Below are 13,663 nucleotides of genomic sequence, written 5' to 3'. Positions count from 1 at the left end.
CTACCCCAAGGAGGAGATGAACTGGTCCAATTGATCAGTGTGTCCTGTCACCCGGGCCACCTGGAGGGAATGGCTCAGCGATGGGCACATGACCCAGTTTCAGATCTGTGTGTGGAGAAACTGCTCTTTTCTCCTGACTGTGGAGTCTGAGGGTATAAGGGCAAGAGGTGGGAATCACTCTAGCTATTGAGGGATCACAGGGAAAGCGCAGAGCTGGGACTGGGCACTGAGGTGGGGGTGAGGCTCAGGATGCAGCTGACACGGTACAGACACAGCGTGAGCTTCTGGATCAAGCCCTGCTTGATCCTGACTACGGCATTCATTACAAAGAAATGTGTCATTTTTCTTCTCTTTTTTTTTTGTTTTTTTTTGTGGTACGCGGGCCTCTCACTGCTGTGGCCCCACCCCGCTGCGGAGCCCAGGCTCCGGACGCGCAGGCTCAGCGGCCATGGCTCACGGGCCCAGCCGTTCCGCGGCATGTGGGATCCTCCCGGACCGGGGCACGAACCCGCGCCCCCTGCATCGGCAGGCGGACTCCCAACCACGGCACCACCAGGGAAGCCCTCCCTAGATTTTTTTAGACGGCATATTTCCTGATTCCTCCTTGCCTTGTGCCAGGCACCGAGCCATCTGCCCTTACAGACCTTTCCTCTTCCAGCTGCACAGTGGCCCCGTGGGCTGTGGATTACTTACCCAGTTTGACAGTCACACACCCCCAGGACCAGACAGCTTAAGAGGCTTATGTAAGGTCACACGACCTCTAAATGATGATGCCCGACCCCAAGCCAGAACTCCAGTCTGGGCTGGAGCAGGGCTCTTTCTGCTTTCATATGAGCTTTACGTGTGACTTTGGGAGGGCTTCCTGTTAAGTCCCCATTGGCCAATCACAAGATGGGTGACCGATGAACCAAACAGTTATAAGAAAGGCTTGGGTAGAGGAAGAGATGAGAGGATGTGCTGGACACACACCTTTTGACCCAAAAGAGAAACGCATCATCCGCTATCCCTCCACCCTGATGCTACCTTGCCCTTTCACCGTTCGTGTCTCAGCTCCATTGACCCGCTCACAGCCATATCCTTGCCCGGTCGCTACAGTCATATCGGACTCGATGAAGATGAACATCACTTTTTGCAGCTAACTTTATATCCTTAACATTTTCTATCTGCATAACTTCCATAATGAAAATTTCCATCCTTTTACACGACTGCATTGTGCTGACGTATCATACTTTCCTGATTAACTCTACTACTGTGAGACATTTATGTTATTTCTGTGTTTTTTTCTCTCACCTTTCCCTACTTCCAATAATTGTGCAATAGACATTTTTGCGCCTATAGTTTTTTATTTCTGTTGAGTGATTTCTTCAGGGTAAGGAAGTGGGATTGTCAGGCTGGAAGACATAAGTATTTCTAAGGCTCTTCCTAAGAGCCTTTCGGCTTTTCAAAAGCTTTCCACCCATTTCTATTGCTGCCAGCAGGGTAAGACCGCCAGTTTTACTGTAACCTTGCCGGTGCTAGAGGTTATCATCAAAAATCATTTGTTAACTGAGATCTGTTAACATCAAATGGGATGTTGAGGTTGCTCTAATTTGTATTTCTTGATTACAAGTGATGCTGGATATTTCTGTATGGGCTTAACAGGCTATTTATATTTCCTCTTGTGTGGACAGGCTTCTGTCTTCTGAAACTTCACGCTCCATTACATGGATGTCTATGTGCTGGGGAGGAGGGGGGATGGAGACTGGGGCAGAAAGATGCTAAGTTTACCACTGTCAGAGCAGCTCCCACCAAACAGAAATGATTGTACTGAGGGGCCCTTCCTCCCTCAGCCTTCAGGCAAGACATGAATGCCTTCAGAAACCCTCATAAGTCAAGGTTCTCACCTCTGGGTCCAGAACTTGCTCCTCAGTGGGTGAAACAACCTGGCTGAGTTGGGTGGAGTCACTTTCGATGGCCTGGAGGACTTTCAGAACCTTCTGCTGGTGTCTGAAATTGATTTTGTTTTAGCAAACAGGTATCGATAGTAACGATACACAATAGGGAAAGTTTGCATCAAGGGTACCAGGCTTACTTTTCTATTTCAGAGAGAAGTAACAATTTGAGACGAAAATACTCACACCCCCGCAGACAGATCAAAGGCACACACCAGCTGGTTTTCTCCCTTTATAAATAATTGTACAATTAGCGATGAAAGAAGGGCCAAGTAAGAGAAATTGCTTGGGGCCAGATGGCCAGACGATCTCCTTAAGCTGACTGCTAGGCTGTAAGATTCTAGAGCGGGTGTCTACACAGTACATACAGCCTGCAGGTCAAATGCAGCCCGCAGCCTGTTTCTGGGTGGCCTGCAAGCTAAGAATGGCTTTTACATTGTTAAAGCGTTGTTAAAACAAACAAACAAACAAAAAGTGAAAAGCCTGAAGTATTTGCTATCTGGCCCTTTACTGAAAAAGTTTGCCAGCTCCTGATCTAGTGACCTGCCTTGCATCTCTAGTTTCTGAGGACACAGCATTCCAAACCTAGCAGAGAGCTGTCTGCAAACACACCCTACTTATTTTGTTTAAGGCTGAGAACTCCCAAGACCCTGAAGCACAAAGGATCTTGATGATGAAGAAAGAAGCATTTGGTGATGTGTGTGCTGCTTGTAACATATCCTGTATCTGTATCTGATGTAACATATCCTCATGGCCCAGCCCTTTCACTCGCGGAGGAAACTTCAAGTTCTTATTCATGGCCACAGTGGTCCACAGCATGGTTTCCAATCTGGGGTCTGCAGACTCCTGGAGGAGTGGCTAGCACTGCCTTTAGCCTATTCAGAGTTTTTCTACAAATTATCAAAGGCAAACACCCTCTGGATGGACACAGATCTGGAGAGTACATAGATTGGCCAGGAAATTCCTCCTTTGTGCAGAGAAAAAGCCCCCATGCCTTTCGGGCCTGATGCAGCCTCAGGCCAGAGCCTCAGCTTAGCGACCACTGTGCAGGCTGGATTTCAGCTGCTCTCACCGCTCAGCCAGGCATGGGCGCTGCACAGACTACCACGCGCCCAGCTCTGCACAGCGGCCCGGGGAGCATGGTGGGGCTCAAATGTGTGCTTGAAGCTATTGGCTCGGCATGGTGCATCTTTCTGAAGATCAGTGTTGCCTGATGACTACAGGAAAGCCTTTATTTTGATAATAAAACTTGACAGTGCCAATCACTGATGCTATGTGTGAACGGAAGAGAATGCTGCATTTGAACAAACTCTGAATAGAGAAAAGAAGGTTCAGAGGACACTGCCTTGGGTCACCGTCTGCCGCGCGGGCTGCTTCCGTGGAAACCTTTGAGGAGACTGAAGTTTTACATGGGCTGAATGGAACTGAACAAGCCAAGAGACATGTGTCTGAAAGAAATCAAGTCAATTTCAGGCTTTTGGGTTGGAGGGAGGGTGAGGGGGGATGCAGTCTAAGGGAGCAGTTTTAAATGGTCTGGAATCAAAATGCAAAGAAAAACCTCAGTTAATAAGATGCTCGTGGCTGGATGGCTACGGGTTGCTGTTTTTGTTTTGAAGCTGCCTCGATAAGTACCTGCTCCCCGGAAGGCCGATCCCGTCGATGGCTTCACTGACGGCTCTGGCTCCCCCTGCTGCCCTGGACTGCTCCTGCGAGCTGGTCGCTGTGCTCGTTGCCGCGGTGATGGAGGGCGGCTGAGGGAGGATGGAAACGCTTATTAAACAGATGTCCGAGGCGACCCTCCTGGCCCAAGACGCAGCAGAGCCACGGTCAAAGGGACACACTCCGCAGGCCATCAGTCTTGTTGCGGGAAACTGGGAACAGGAATGAGGGTGAAAGCGACTACCTGGGGCTGATTAGATCTAGAATCCCCTCACATCTTTGCAAAAAAGGTGGGATCTCAGTTTCTTATGATCTGGGAGGTCCCAGGAAACGGTCTGCTTCAATGAGCCATTGAAAAATTTCTCTCATCAAAACCTTTCCCCTCCTCCAGTGAATCTCTGTTCTGTTTGCTACAAAGTAATGGGACTCCATGGAGAATGCCAGTAACATTAAACCCTTTCATTTTTAATCCTCCAAGCCTTTTCCCCTTCTTTTCCATTTATCATTTAAACTAGAAATGTGCTCTGATCTTTATCTGCAAATAATTGTAGTCATTGGAAGCTCTGTGAATCAGGGGTCAGGTCATCCAGAAATCCTGGACCACAGGGTGGGCAAAGTGGCAAACCTGTCAGAAATATTGGCTGGCAATGGTTTAAGATGACTGGGAAGTAATAGAAAAAGTAGGAGCGATGCCAAAAGAAACCCACTATGTTGCTCTGGGGTGCTGCCCTGCCCGGCACTCTGTTTCATGAGCGTTCTCTCCAATTCCCTACTGTCCACCCCTTATCTTCCCCTGTCCTCTTCTCCTCCACGACTCTCCCACTCCTGGAACAGGCCAGGCTCGTTCCCACTTCGAAGCTTTTCCCCTGTTCCTTCCACTTGGAATGCTGTTCCTTTGTTGGCTGGTTCCTTCTTACTGGGCAGGGCTCAGCCTAAACGGGACACCTTCCAAGGGGCCTCCTTGGATCCCCCTGTGGGAGGTAGCCACCATCCTATACCCTGTCACTCTCTCACCCATTAGCACCTTGTATTGCCACCTCTCTCTGAAGTCACCTTGGTTATATACGGCTTTACTCGTATATACCCGAATCTTGTCTGAAAGCTCCCTGAGGCCAGGGGCTACTCTGGTCTGACTCGGTCACCTCTGTATTCTGAGGACACAGCATAGACTCGTGCACAATCTAACAAAGACGTTCCCAGGTGTTTTATTAATTCACGACCATATTTCCTGGGGCCATCTTTGCTGAGATTGGCCTAACTGACCTAGATAGGTGTAGATATACATTTATTTATTTAGGATACTGAGATCCTTTTCTGTGTTATCTTGTCAGGAAATGGAAACGTAACAAGGGACTGGAATCAGCAGGCCTGGGTGAGGTCTGGCTTCCACTCGTAACCTTGGGCAACGTGCTTCAGCACGGGTCTCCCCATCTGGGAGATGGGCAGAATGCTGGCGTGCTCAGGGAGCACAGTGAGGTCCTGCTGGGACCGTGTGGGGAAGGCCCTCTGGAGACTGTTGGCTGCTGTGGGAATGGGGCTCTGCTGTCCCTCTCTGGCCTTCACTGACCTCAGGGGTCTCCTCCTTCAGCAGACCGGTCCATGACTCTGCTGGTGGTCTCTCTGTGCCCTGGAAGGATGGAATCACATGATCTGAGGTCAGAATAAAGCCATCCACTTCACATCCTTCACTGATAGAGGTACAGACTGTCTTGAGGTCATAGACACAAACGTCAGGGGCCAAGGGCCGAGCACCAGGAAAACAGACAACAGATGCTGCTTGGTGGTCACCCCAAAGAGCAGCCCACCAACAGGGCCTGGGGAGCAACTAGCGGTGTGGACGGGGCCCTAGGCTTTCAGGCAGGCAGACCTCAGCCACGTCCACAGACATGCCATGAGAAAGCCACCCGGATTCCCTGGGTGCTATCAGCCATCTCTATAAAACAGTGTGATGAAACCAGCCCTGCCTGTTGCAGGGCTACTGTGAACATCAAGCTAAGGTAAAAGATTTCAACAGGTGAGTCAGGGGACATGCTTCTGAGAAAGGATGTAGACATTGAGGGATGTCCAAGGCCTCCAGCTCCCCAGAGACCCCCGCTCCACCCCACCATCCATCCTCCTGTTTGCTGCTCAAAGCCGAAGGCTGTGGGCACCAACTCAAACACCTGTAGGGCCAGAGGGGTTTCCTGAGAAGGTGAAGCAGGCCAGGAGCAGGACGTTAAGGAGTGGTGAGGACTGCGGAGGCTGGAAGGGCTCATGCTCTGGGGAAGGGGGTCTTTCCAGAGAAGCCAGAGCTGGTTGTTTGCGCCATCCTGTCTCTGACACACCAATGCTCAACTCTAGTTGAAGGTATTCAGGGTTTGTAAGGAAATCAGGAAGAATTGGAGGCATGTTAGCGTCCAACTTAGGCCTAGGAAACAAAAGATGGAAAGGAGGTGGAGGAAATGGGGACTTCGACAGGACAGTAAGCAGCTGTGCATCAGACAGTGGATGCGCTGATTGGTCTAAGGTCAGGGATGCCTCCACCGCTCTCTCTCCTCACCATGTGCTCTTGGCAAGCACCGCTCAGACACTGCCTGGTCCCTGAGTAGCCCAAGTCCTTCTCCATCCTTTCCCTCTGCCTGGGAACGCACCTGTGGTGGGCTGGCGGGGGGCTCAGCCTTTCTGCTGAGGATCGCCCTCTGCAGGGCTTCGTTCTCCACCTGGATGGCTCTGAGCACGGCTGAGGCGTCCTCCTCTCGGTCCTCAGCCTTGCACACGAGTTTTCGCGTTGCTGATAGGGGTCTCTCTCGGTGGCTTCCAGGTCCTGGGGGCAGAAAACAGGGGGTGAGCCTTTAGATTGCATTCTTGGAGGGCAGCTCCCAAATCGATTAGACTCAAATTGAGGAACGTTCTATAAAAACAACTGGCCCATACTCTCCAAAAATGTCAAGGTCAAAAAGACAAAGACAGCCTGGAGAGCTGCTCTAGATGAAAGCAGACGGGGCAGACATGGCAGCTGAATGCAATGGCGATCCCGAGGCTGGATCCTGGGTCGGCGAATATCCCTGTAAAGAACATTATTGTAGCAAGTGGAGAAATCCGAGTAGAGTCTGTGACTTGGATAACAGTATTGTATTAATGCTAACTATCCTGAATTTCATACGTAAGTGCACTGTGGCAATGTAAAATGAATGCCCTCGTTCTTAGGAGATACATACTGCAGTGTTCAGGGTAAAGTGGGATGCTGTCTACAATTTAATCTCAAATGATTTAAAAATACACACACGCAGAGCAAATATAAAGCAACTGCGGCAAAATGTTAACAACTGGTGAACCTGGGGGAACGGGAGTGTCATTTGTACTATCCTTGCAACTGCCTTTACGTCTAAAATTGAAATAAAAAGTTAAAAAGTTAGCCCTCTAACAAAGTGCCTGTAAGGACTAATACCTGACATTGTGAAGAAGGATGGGTATTTGGGAATATTTTTGCTTTGTTTCATATTTCAAACATTGCTATGTTTCATAAGGATGCGTAGTAAGAGTTACAAAGAAATTACTCCTCAACTGAAGAAAAAAAGCATTGCAAAGCTGTAGTCGGTTCTGGAAGTTCTAATGAGTGGAACACTGATTTTATAATATGCAAAAATATTTGCAATGTATGAAAAAGTACCCAACAAGACTGGTTGGAAAAAAATACATTATGGTATGTTTACCCAATGGAATACTATGCATCTGTAAAAAGAAAGGCATTCTAAAATATCTATAGATAAATATGGTGACCTGAATGTGCTTCATAATCACCTGGGGTGTGGGTGTGGGTGCAGATGAAATTGGCCATCAATTGACCATTGCCAAGGTCGGGTAATGAACATGGGGGGTTATGATAACATCCTCTCAATTACTTATGTTTGGATTCTTTCTCTGTTAAAAAAAAAAACTCCATTTAAAAATAGAACTGCTCAAAATGTTTCCATTGGGATGTTTAAAAAGGCTTTAACCTACTGAATTTCAACCCCTCGGCAAATATTTATTGAGTGCCACTCTGCCAGGCTCTGTTCTTAGCACTGGGGACACTGCAGTGACCATAGAGATCAAAACCCCTGCCCTTGTAGAGAGAGGCAATAGGCAGAGAAACAAGAAATGCTCTAGGGTGTTCCATGTCAGAAAATGATATGGAAAAGCAAGAAAAGCAGAGCAGGGTAACAGAGATGGGGTGAGCAGGGTGGCAGGGTTGGCCTCACGGAGCGTTGGGGAAGTGTGGTCCAGGAACCAGTGTGAAGTGAGAGGTCTGAGAAGGGGTGGGGAGGGCCAAGGCAGGGCCTTGGAGGACACTGTAAGGCCATTACTCCGAGAGAAATGGGGAGCCACTGAAGGCTTGAAAGCAGGGGACCTGATTTGACTTAGGTGCTGAGTGGAGAACAGAATGAAGGGAGGTGAGGGGGAAAGCAGAGAGGCCAGTTAGGGCTCCTGCAGCTGCCCAGTGGAGGGGGGACACAGAGTGTGGTCAGTTTCTGCGTGTATGTTGCCGACAGAGCCAACAGGATTTCCTGACAGAGTAGATGTGGCTGGTGCAGAAAGAGAGTCAAGAATGATGCCAAGGTTCTGGCCTGAGGAAACAGATGATGGGGTTGCTTTCAGTTGAGCTGCGGAGGGCTGTCAGAGGAGCAGGTTTGGAAGCGAAGAGCAGGGGCAGCTTGGAGCCCAGAGATGTGATTTTGGCATCAGGGTGGAGCTGTCGAGTTGGCCTGTACACACACACGAGTGTGGAGTTTGGGAGGGTGGTCTGGGCTGGAGATGTGAATTCAACCTAGGCAACTTGGTTGCATCATTTAACAATAGTATCAAAGACTGACATTAACGCTGGCCTATAACTAACTGGGAATTGATAGCTATGACTTCTCTGGGGAGATATAGATATAGATATAGATAGCCTGGTACAAAGGATTGTTAAAAACCAGCAACCTGGGCTTACCTGGTAGCACAGTGGTTGAGAGTCTGCCTGCCAATGCAGGGGACACGGGTTCGAACCCTGGTCTGGGAAGATCCCACATGCCACGGAGCAACTAAGCCCGTGCGCCACAACTACCGAGCCTGCGCTCTAGTGCCCATGAGCCACAACTACTGAGCCCATGTGCCACAACTACTGAGCCCATGCGCCTAGAGCCCATGCTCTGCAACAAGAGAAGCCACCGCAATGAGAAGCCCGCACACCACAACGAAGAGCAGCCCCCGCTCGCCACAACTAGAGAAAGCCTGTGTGCAGCAATGAAGACCCAACGCAGCCAATAAATAAATAAATAAATAAAAATTGAAAACAAACAAACAAACAAAAAAACCCCAGCAACCTTCCATCCTCATGATCTCAGTAAACAGGCACCCGCTGATTATTAGAGATTTAGTTGGAGCCCTTTATCCTCCTGCTATGTTATAATTTGCATCTGAATGAGGCTTCAAGTAGCAACATCAAGAATGGCTTTGGCAGGAGAGGGAGTATAGCCAGGTACTGGGTTGACGGAAAAGCTAAGCCAAAATGAGGGGACACCAATTTCTCCCAGGCATCCAGGAGAGGGGCTTTGGATGTGAATGCCCAGGGACCGGGCAGGCACTCTGAGTGAGTGAGACTGAACTCGGGGTGGGTGTAGGGGAGATGGGAGGCAGCTGAGCCACTGCCCAGCTCCAGCCAATGCCTGCCAGACAGAGCTGTGCTTCTAGTGTTGCCGGGTTTTTCTCCAAGAAAAGTTAGAATCTGATGTTTATGTGAAATCCCCCTGAATTTATTTGTTCTTAAAGTATTGCAGTTTTTAGGAAACGTGAAAGCCAACAGAACCCAAGGGCTGGTCTAATACAGGCCACGGCAAGTCCCAGCTGCTCCTCCAGGAAAGTCAAAGGAAGCCCTGCATGCCTTCGGATGGCTGGCTGGCCTGGGTGATAATGGCAGTGGGTCGTTCTCTGACTTTGATGGACTCTTGCTGTGGCTCCAGTACTGCTCCTGGGGACATAGAGTAAGGCACTGCTGGCAATGTGACCTGGGGATTCTGTTCTCCCCAGTCAAGGCTGCTTTAACTCTGTTTTCCTTTCTTATCAGCTACTCGACCTGCTCTGCAACTTGAGGGATGAGAAGGTGAGAGCTGGGAGGAGCTGATGGAGGTGGGGATTCTCATTGCTATGGAAACACTGTGGGTCCAAGGGGTGTGGTGAGGCCACTGGGATCTTCCTCACGCAGGTCCCTGACGCAGCTGGGAGGACAGGAAAAGAGAGTGAAAGAAAAGAAGTGGCCTTGAGTCTGTCTGGAGCTGGAACTGAGGAATCCTGAAGCACCAACACACCCTCATCCCAGGGGGAGCTGAAGCAGAACTGGGTTCCCCGCAAGGCACAGGCATTAATGACACAGGCTCTCAACTGTCACTACACTGTGGGATAAGATGCTGCTCTGGGTGCCGGGGTACAGACGTGGGGGGGAAAGGCATGCCCCTGTCCCCACAGACCTCACAGTCACGGGGCACAGACAGACACGGGTCAGGCACACAGGACACGCCAGCAGCAGGTGATGAGTGCTGGGGAAAATCAAGTGGCATGAAAGCTAGAGATGACAGGAGGGGGAAGGGCACTATTTCAGACACTCGGTCAGGGGGCTGACATCTGAGCAGAGGCCTGAAGGCGGCGAGCCTTGTGAATGCCCACATGGGGAGGCTGTTCCAGGCCAGGGGAGCAGCAGGTGTCAAGGCCCTGTGGTGGGTGGAGCTTGGCACAGGGAGGAAGGGCAGGGGGGCTGGCCTCGGGGAGCGAAGGGAAGCCTGGGGGGCAGCGGGGGGGTGGACAGGTCTCAGGGGACCCTGAGGCCATGTAAGCCCCAGAGGCCTCCTGCTACTCCAGGAGGCCCCGCCCACCTTGTTTGCTGCTACGCCCTGGCTCTGGCATTAGGATCGTCGTCGAATGAATGGATGGAAAATGATTTCAATTCCGAACCTTGTCAATCTCAGTATTTGTGAATATCATTAAAACATATCATTTCCTCCTCCATCTGCAGTAAAGCAGAGCTGAGAAATGTAAGGCCCCTTCAGATCCTACAGAAGGTCCTATAAATAAGGGCCAAGGATCTTGTGAACAGCTAAACAAACGCACCAGCACTCTGACACTGGGGGTGCGAACCCCAGCATCAGTGCGAGGCTCGGGCAACATCAGGATAAGCAGAACCTGAGATTCGTAAGCTCCTTCTGCATTTCCTGCCTAGAGCACTTATAAAGTCAGTCGAAGGAGAGCCCCTGCGTGGTAACCCTTGCCTGTTTATTGCCATTATGTGGGCAAGAGCCCCGTCCACTTGTGCCTCAGTGGTCTGGGGCTATGGTGGAGCATCGCGCCCAACATAACTATCTGTTCTTGGCCACTACAACCCTACGATCACCTCTTCTTGGAAAAGGATAATCAGGAAGGTATTTTCTTGCAGCGGGGTTCAGCTTTGTCTGCACAAACCCTTCTGCCCTGAGCGCCTTTCATCTGGGAGGGAATGCTCCTGCAACAACACGATCGTTGGGTCCTGCCTGTGCCCTTTGAGTCTATTAGGCTAAGAAGATGCTTTTAAAAATTAAATCAGGCTTTCTCTGAGTGAAGGTCAAGGCCACAGCTCCACCAACAGAGCTCTCCCCACCCATGGCTTCCCAGAAATGCGTGTCCACAGTGCCCGTGTCCTCCTGAATCACATCCCCACTGCCCGGCTGTGTAGACTGTGCGTTTCCTCATTGCACACGAGGTCACTGCCTTTTGAGTCCATTGGAAGTTCTCCTTGCTCGCTTGGGTGAGCCGTTTCCGCACTGGCCTGAGCACCACGTGAGGGTGGATTTCTTCTCATCACAGATCTGGAGAACGGTGGATTTATTCACACAATAAATCGTTGCCACCAGCAAAAGCCAAATGGCACATTTTAATTTATCCCAAGCTGCTCTTTTCTGGTTGAAAACCACTCCTCTACTGTTAACTTCACTTTCTCTTTGCTTCACTAGAACTTGGCTTTCATCTCTCTTGCAGGGAAACAAAAGAGTGTATCAATTCAGGAGATTTACCATGAATGCAGCACATGTCACAAAGAAGACGTGAGGACATGGGGGCTGTCCGGTCAGCTCACCAGCCAGGTGGCTTCTTCCCACTCGCCAGCTATGACTCGAAAAGCTCAAAGTCAGAGTCTCAGCAAAATGACCCCTTCCCACCTGCAAGGGACCTTTGAGATCACCTGGGAATCCACTGAAAAGGCAAACATTACATCTGAGAATCACACGGGTCTAACGTAGAGCTCATAGGCCGGCAGCCCAAAGGCTGAAGCCAGCCTGCAGATTGTGTTGTGTGACTTCTTTTAAAAATTGGAAACAGATGCTAAGTTAAAAAAAAAAAAAAAAAAAGACTAGGAAATCCACCTGAAAATCGGGATTCCTGGCATCTCTTGAAAAGTCCTATGATCTGACGTGGCAATCGTGAGCTGGGGGGCAGCTCCTGCTGCAGGCGTGGCATCAGTGATGGTCACGTGCCTGTAAGCCCGGAAACTGCACGATTTGTGCCGTGAAAGGTCCAGGGAAACAGCTGGCTTAGCCCTGTTTTGTCCTGAGCTGCACACACTCCCTCTAAAATCCACCCAGGAGGGGGAAGGGGGCTGCCCGCTGGGACAATAGCTTACGTCTGAGTATTCCAGAGCCTCTGTGCATTTTAAGTTGGCTCAGCCTCAGCAGGCTACACGCTCCCCACAGCGTAGGAGACCGCGACAAATGGCCACAAATGCCTCCCACCTGCATCCCACCTGCAATGTGCCATATCGCCCTGTGACGCTGCAGCATCTCCCATCAAAAGGTGGGTGGAATCTGTTTCTCTAGCTGGGCATGGCCTGGTGACTTCCTTTGGCCAACAGGTCCTTAGCAGTCACGACCAAGCGGAGCCTAACTTAAGAAAGGACTTACATGCTGGGGTGTGTCCTCTCGGGCTGCCTGGAGACCACCAGGCGCTGGGTAATGAGACCACGTGGAGCAGAGACGAGGTGTCCCAGCTGTGGTCCTTGGGCCAGCGGGACTGCCAGACGCTGTGAGGGTGGCCGTGCGAGACCAGCCAGCCAGGCACCCACTATGGAACCGGCCAGCCCCCCTGCAGCAATAATAAAAGCATTGTTGCTTGCAGCCACTGCAGTGTGGAGGGGATTGTTAGGCGGCAAGAGGTAGTTGATACACCTGGCTTGTCCAGGCCTGTGCTCTTCTCATCTCTGAAGCTTATTTGGGGGCCTCTCCACAGGTAGATGCTGTCTGTAACCCTTAATACTCATTCTTCCGCTGCTGTCTCTTCGTGAGCCCAGGAATGCACGTGATTTTTAATGATTTTTCAAGGAAGGCAGTCAGCCCCCATCTCCCCATCCCTGACTAAATGACTTTACTCTTTCCTCGCATATTACAGTCCTTCGCTCTGCACCCGGCCCCTGAAGAATTTGTAGCAAAGTGTCCTGTGTGGTTAATTTTTGTAAGAAATGAGCAGCAGTTCTTTCATCCTCCCAGCAGCAGTGACCTTCACGGCATCCATGTTTCCCTTCAGGGAACCACCTCTTCTCCATCTTCTCAGTCTACATGCTTTGGACGGATCTGGATCTGCCCCCACTCCTGGCCCTTCCTGGGCCCTTGAGAGAACAGGTGCCTCTCCCTGACTACAGAGACTGGAGATCGGTTCAGGGTAGAGCTGGTTCTTGGACTCTGCTGGAACTATTTGGAGAGGAGCAGTCCCTTTCCCCGGGGGTTGCTAAGTCAGTAAATGCGAGCCTGGAGCCACCAGGGACCATCTCCGGACCACGCCTGAGACTATGGATGTGGTTCTCAAAGTGTGGTCCCTGGAGCAGTAACATCAGTATCACCTAGGAACTTGTTAGGAATTAAAACACTTAGGCTCCACCCTAGATGCACTGAATTAAAAATTGGGCAGGGTCCAACAATCTGGTTTTAATTTGCTTGGCCAATAATTCTGATGCATGTTCAAGTTTGAGACCCACTGGACTCAAAAAGTAGAGCTAAGTGATGAAGAAACAGTTCCTGGTGATAGCATAATCTGAGTACCTGGATCCCACCGTACCTGAGGGC

General features: G+C 50.3%; 1 protein-coding gene across 2 annotated transcripts in view; it reads right to left on the bottom strand.

Annotated features, from left to right (window-relative positions):
* Positions 1-13,663, bottom strand: part of KATNIP (katanin interacting protein) — a 184,140-nt gene that overhangs the window by 76,450 nt on the left and 94,027 nt on the right. For both annotated transcript variants that reach the window (XM_033426051.2, XM_049699349.1), the window contains 4 exons: positions 6,221-6,393; positions 5,158-5,217; positions 3,564-3,682; positions 1,884-1,986 (listed from right to left, as the gene is read on the bottom strand). In XM_033426051.2, the coding sequence (XP_033281942.1) occupies positions 1,884-1,986; positions 3,564-3,682; positions 5,158-5,217; positions 6,221-6,393 (455 nt within the window). The remainder of the gene's footprint in view (positions 1-1,883; positions 1,987-3,563; positions 3,683-5,157; positions 5,218-6,220; positions 6,394-13,663) is intronic.

Source organism: Orcinus orca, chromosome 16, assembly GCF_937001465.1.
Source record: "Orcinus orca chromosome 16, mOrcOrc1.1, whole genome shotgun sequence".
In the NCBI taxonomy this organism is placed as follows: Eukaryota; Metazoa; Chordata; class Mammalia; order Artiodactyla; family Delphinidae; genus Orcinus; species Orcinus orca.
This window is presented reverse-complemented; position numbering and strand designations above follow the sequence as displayed.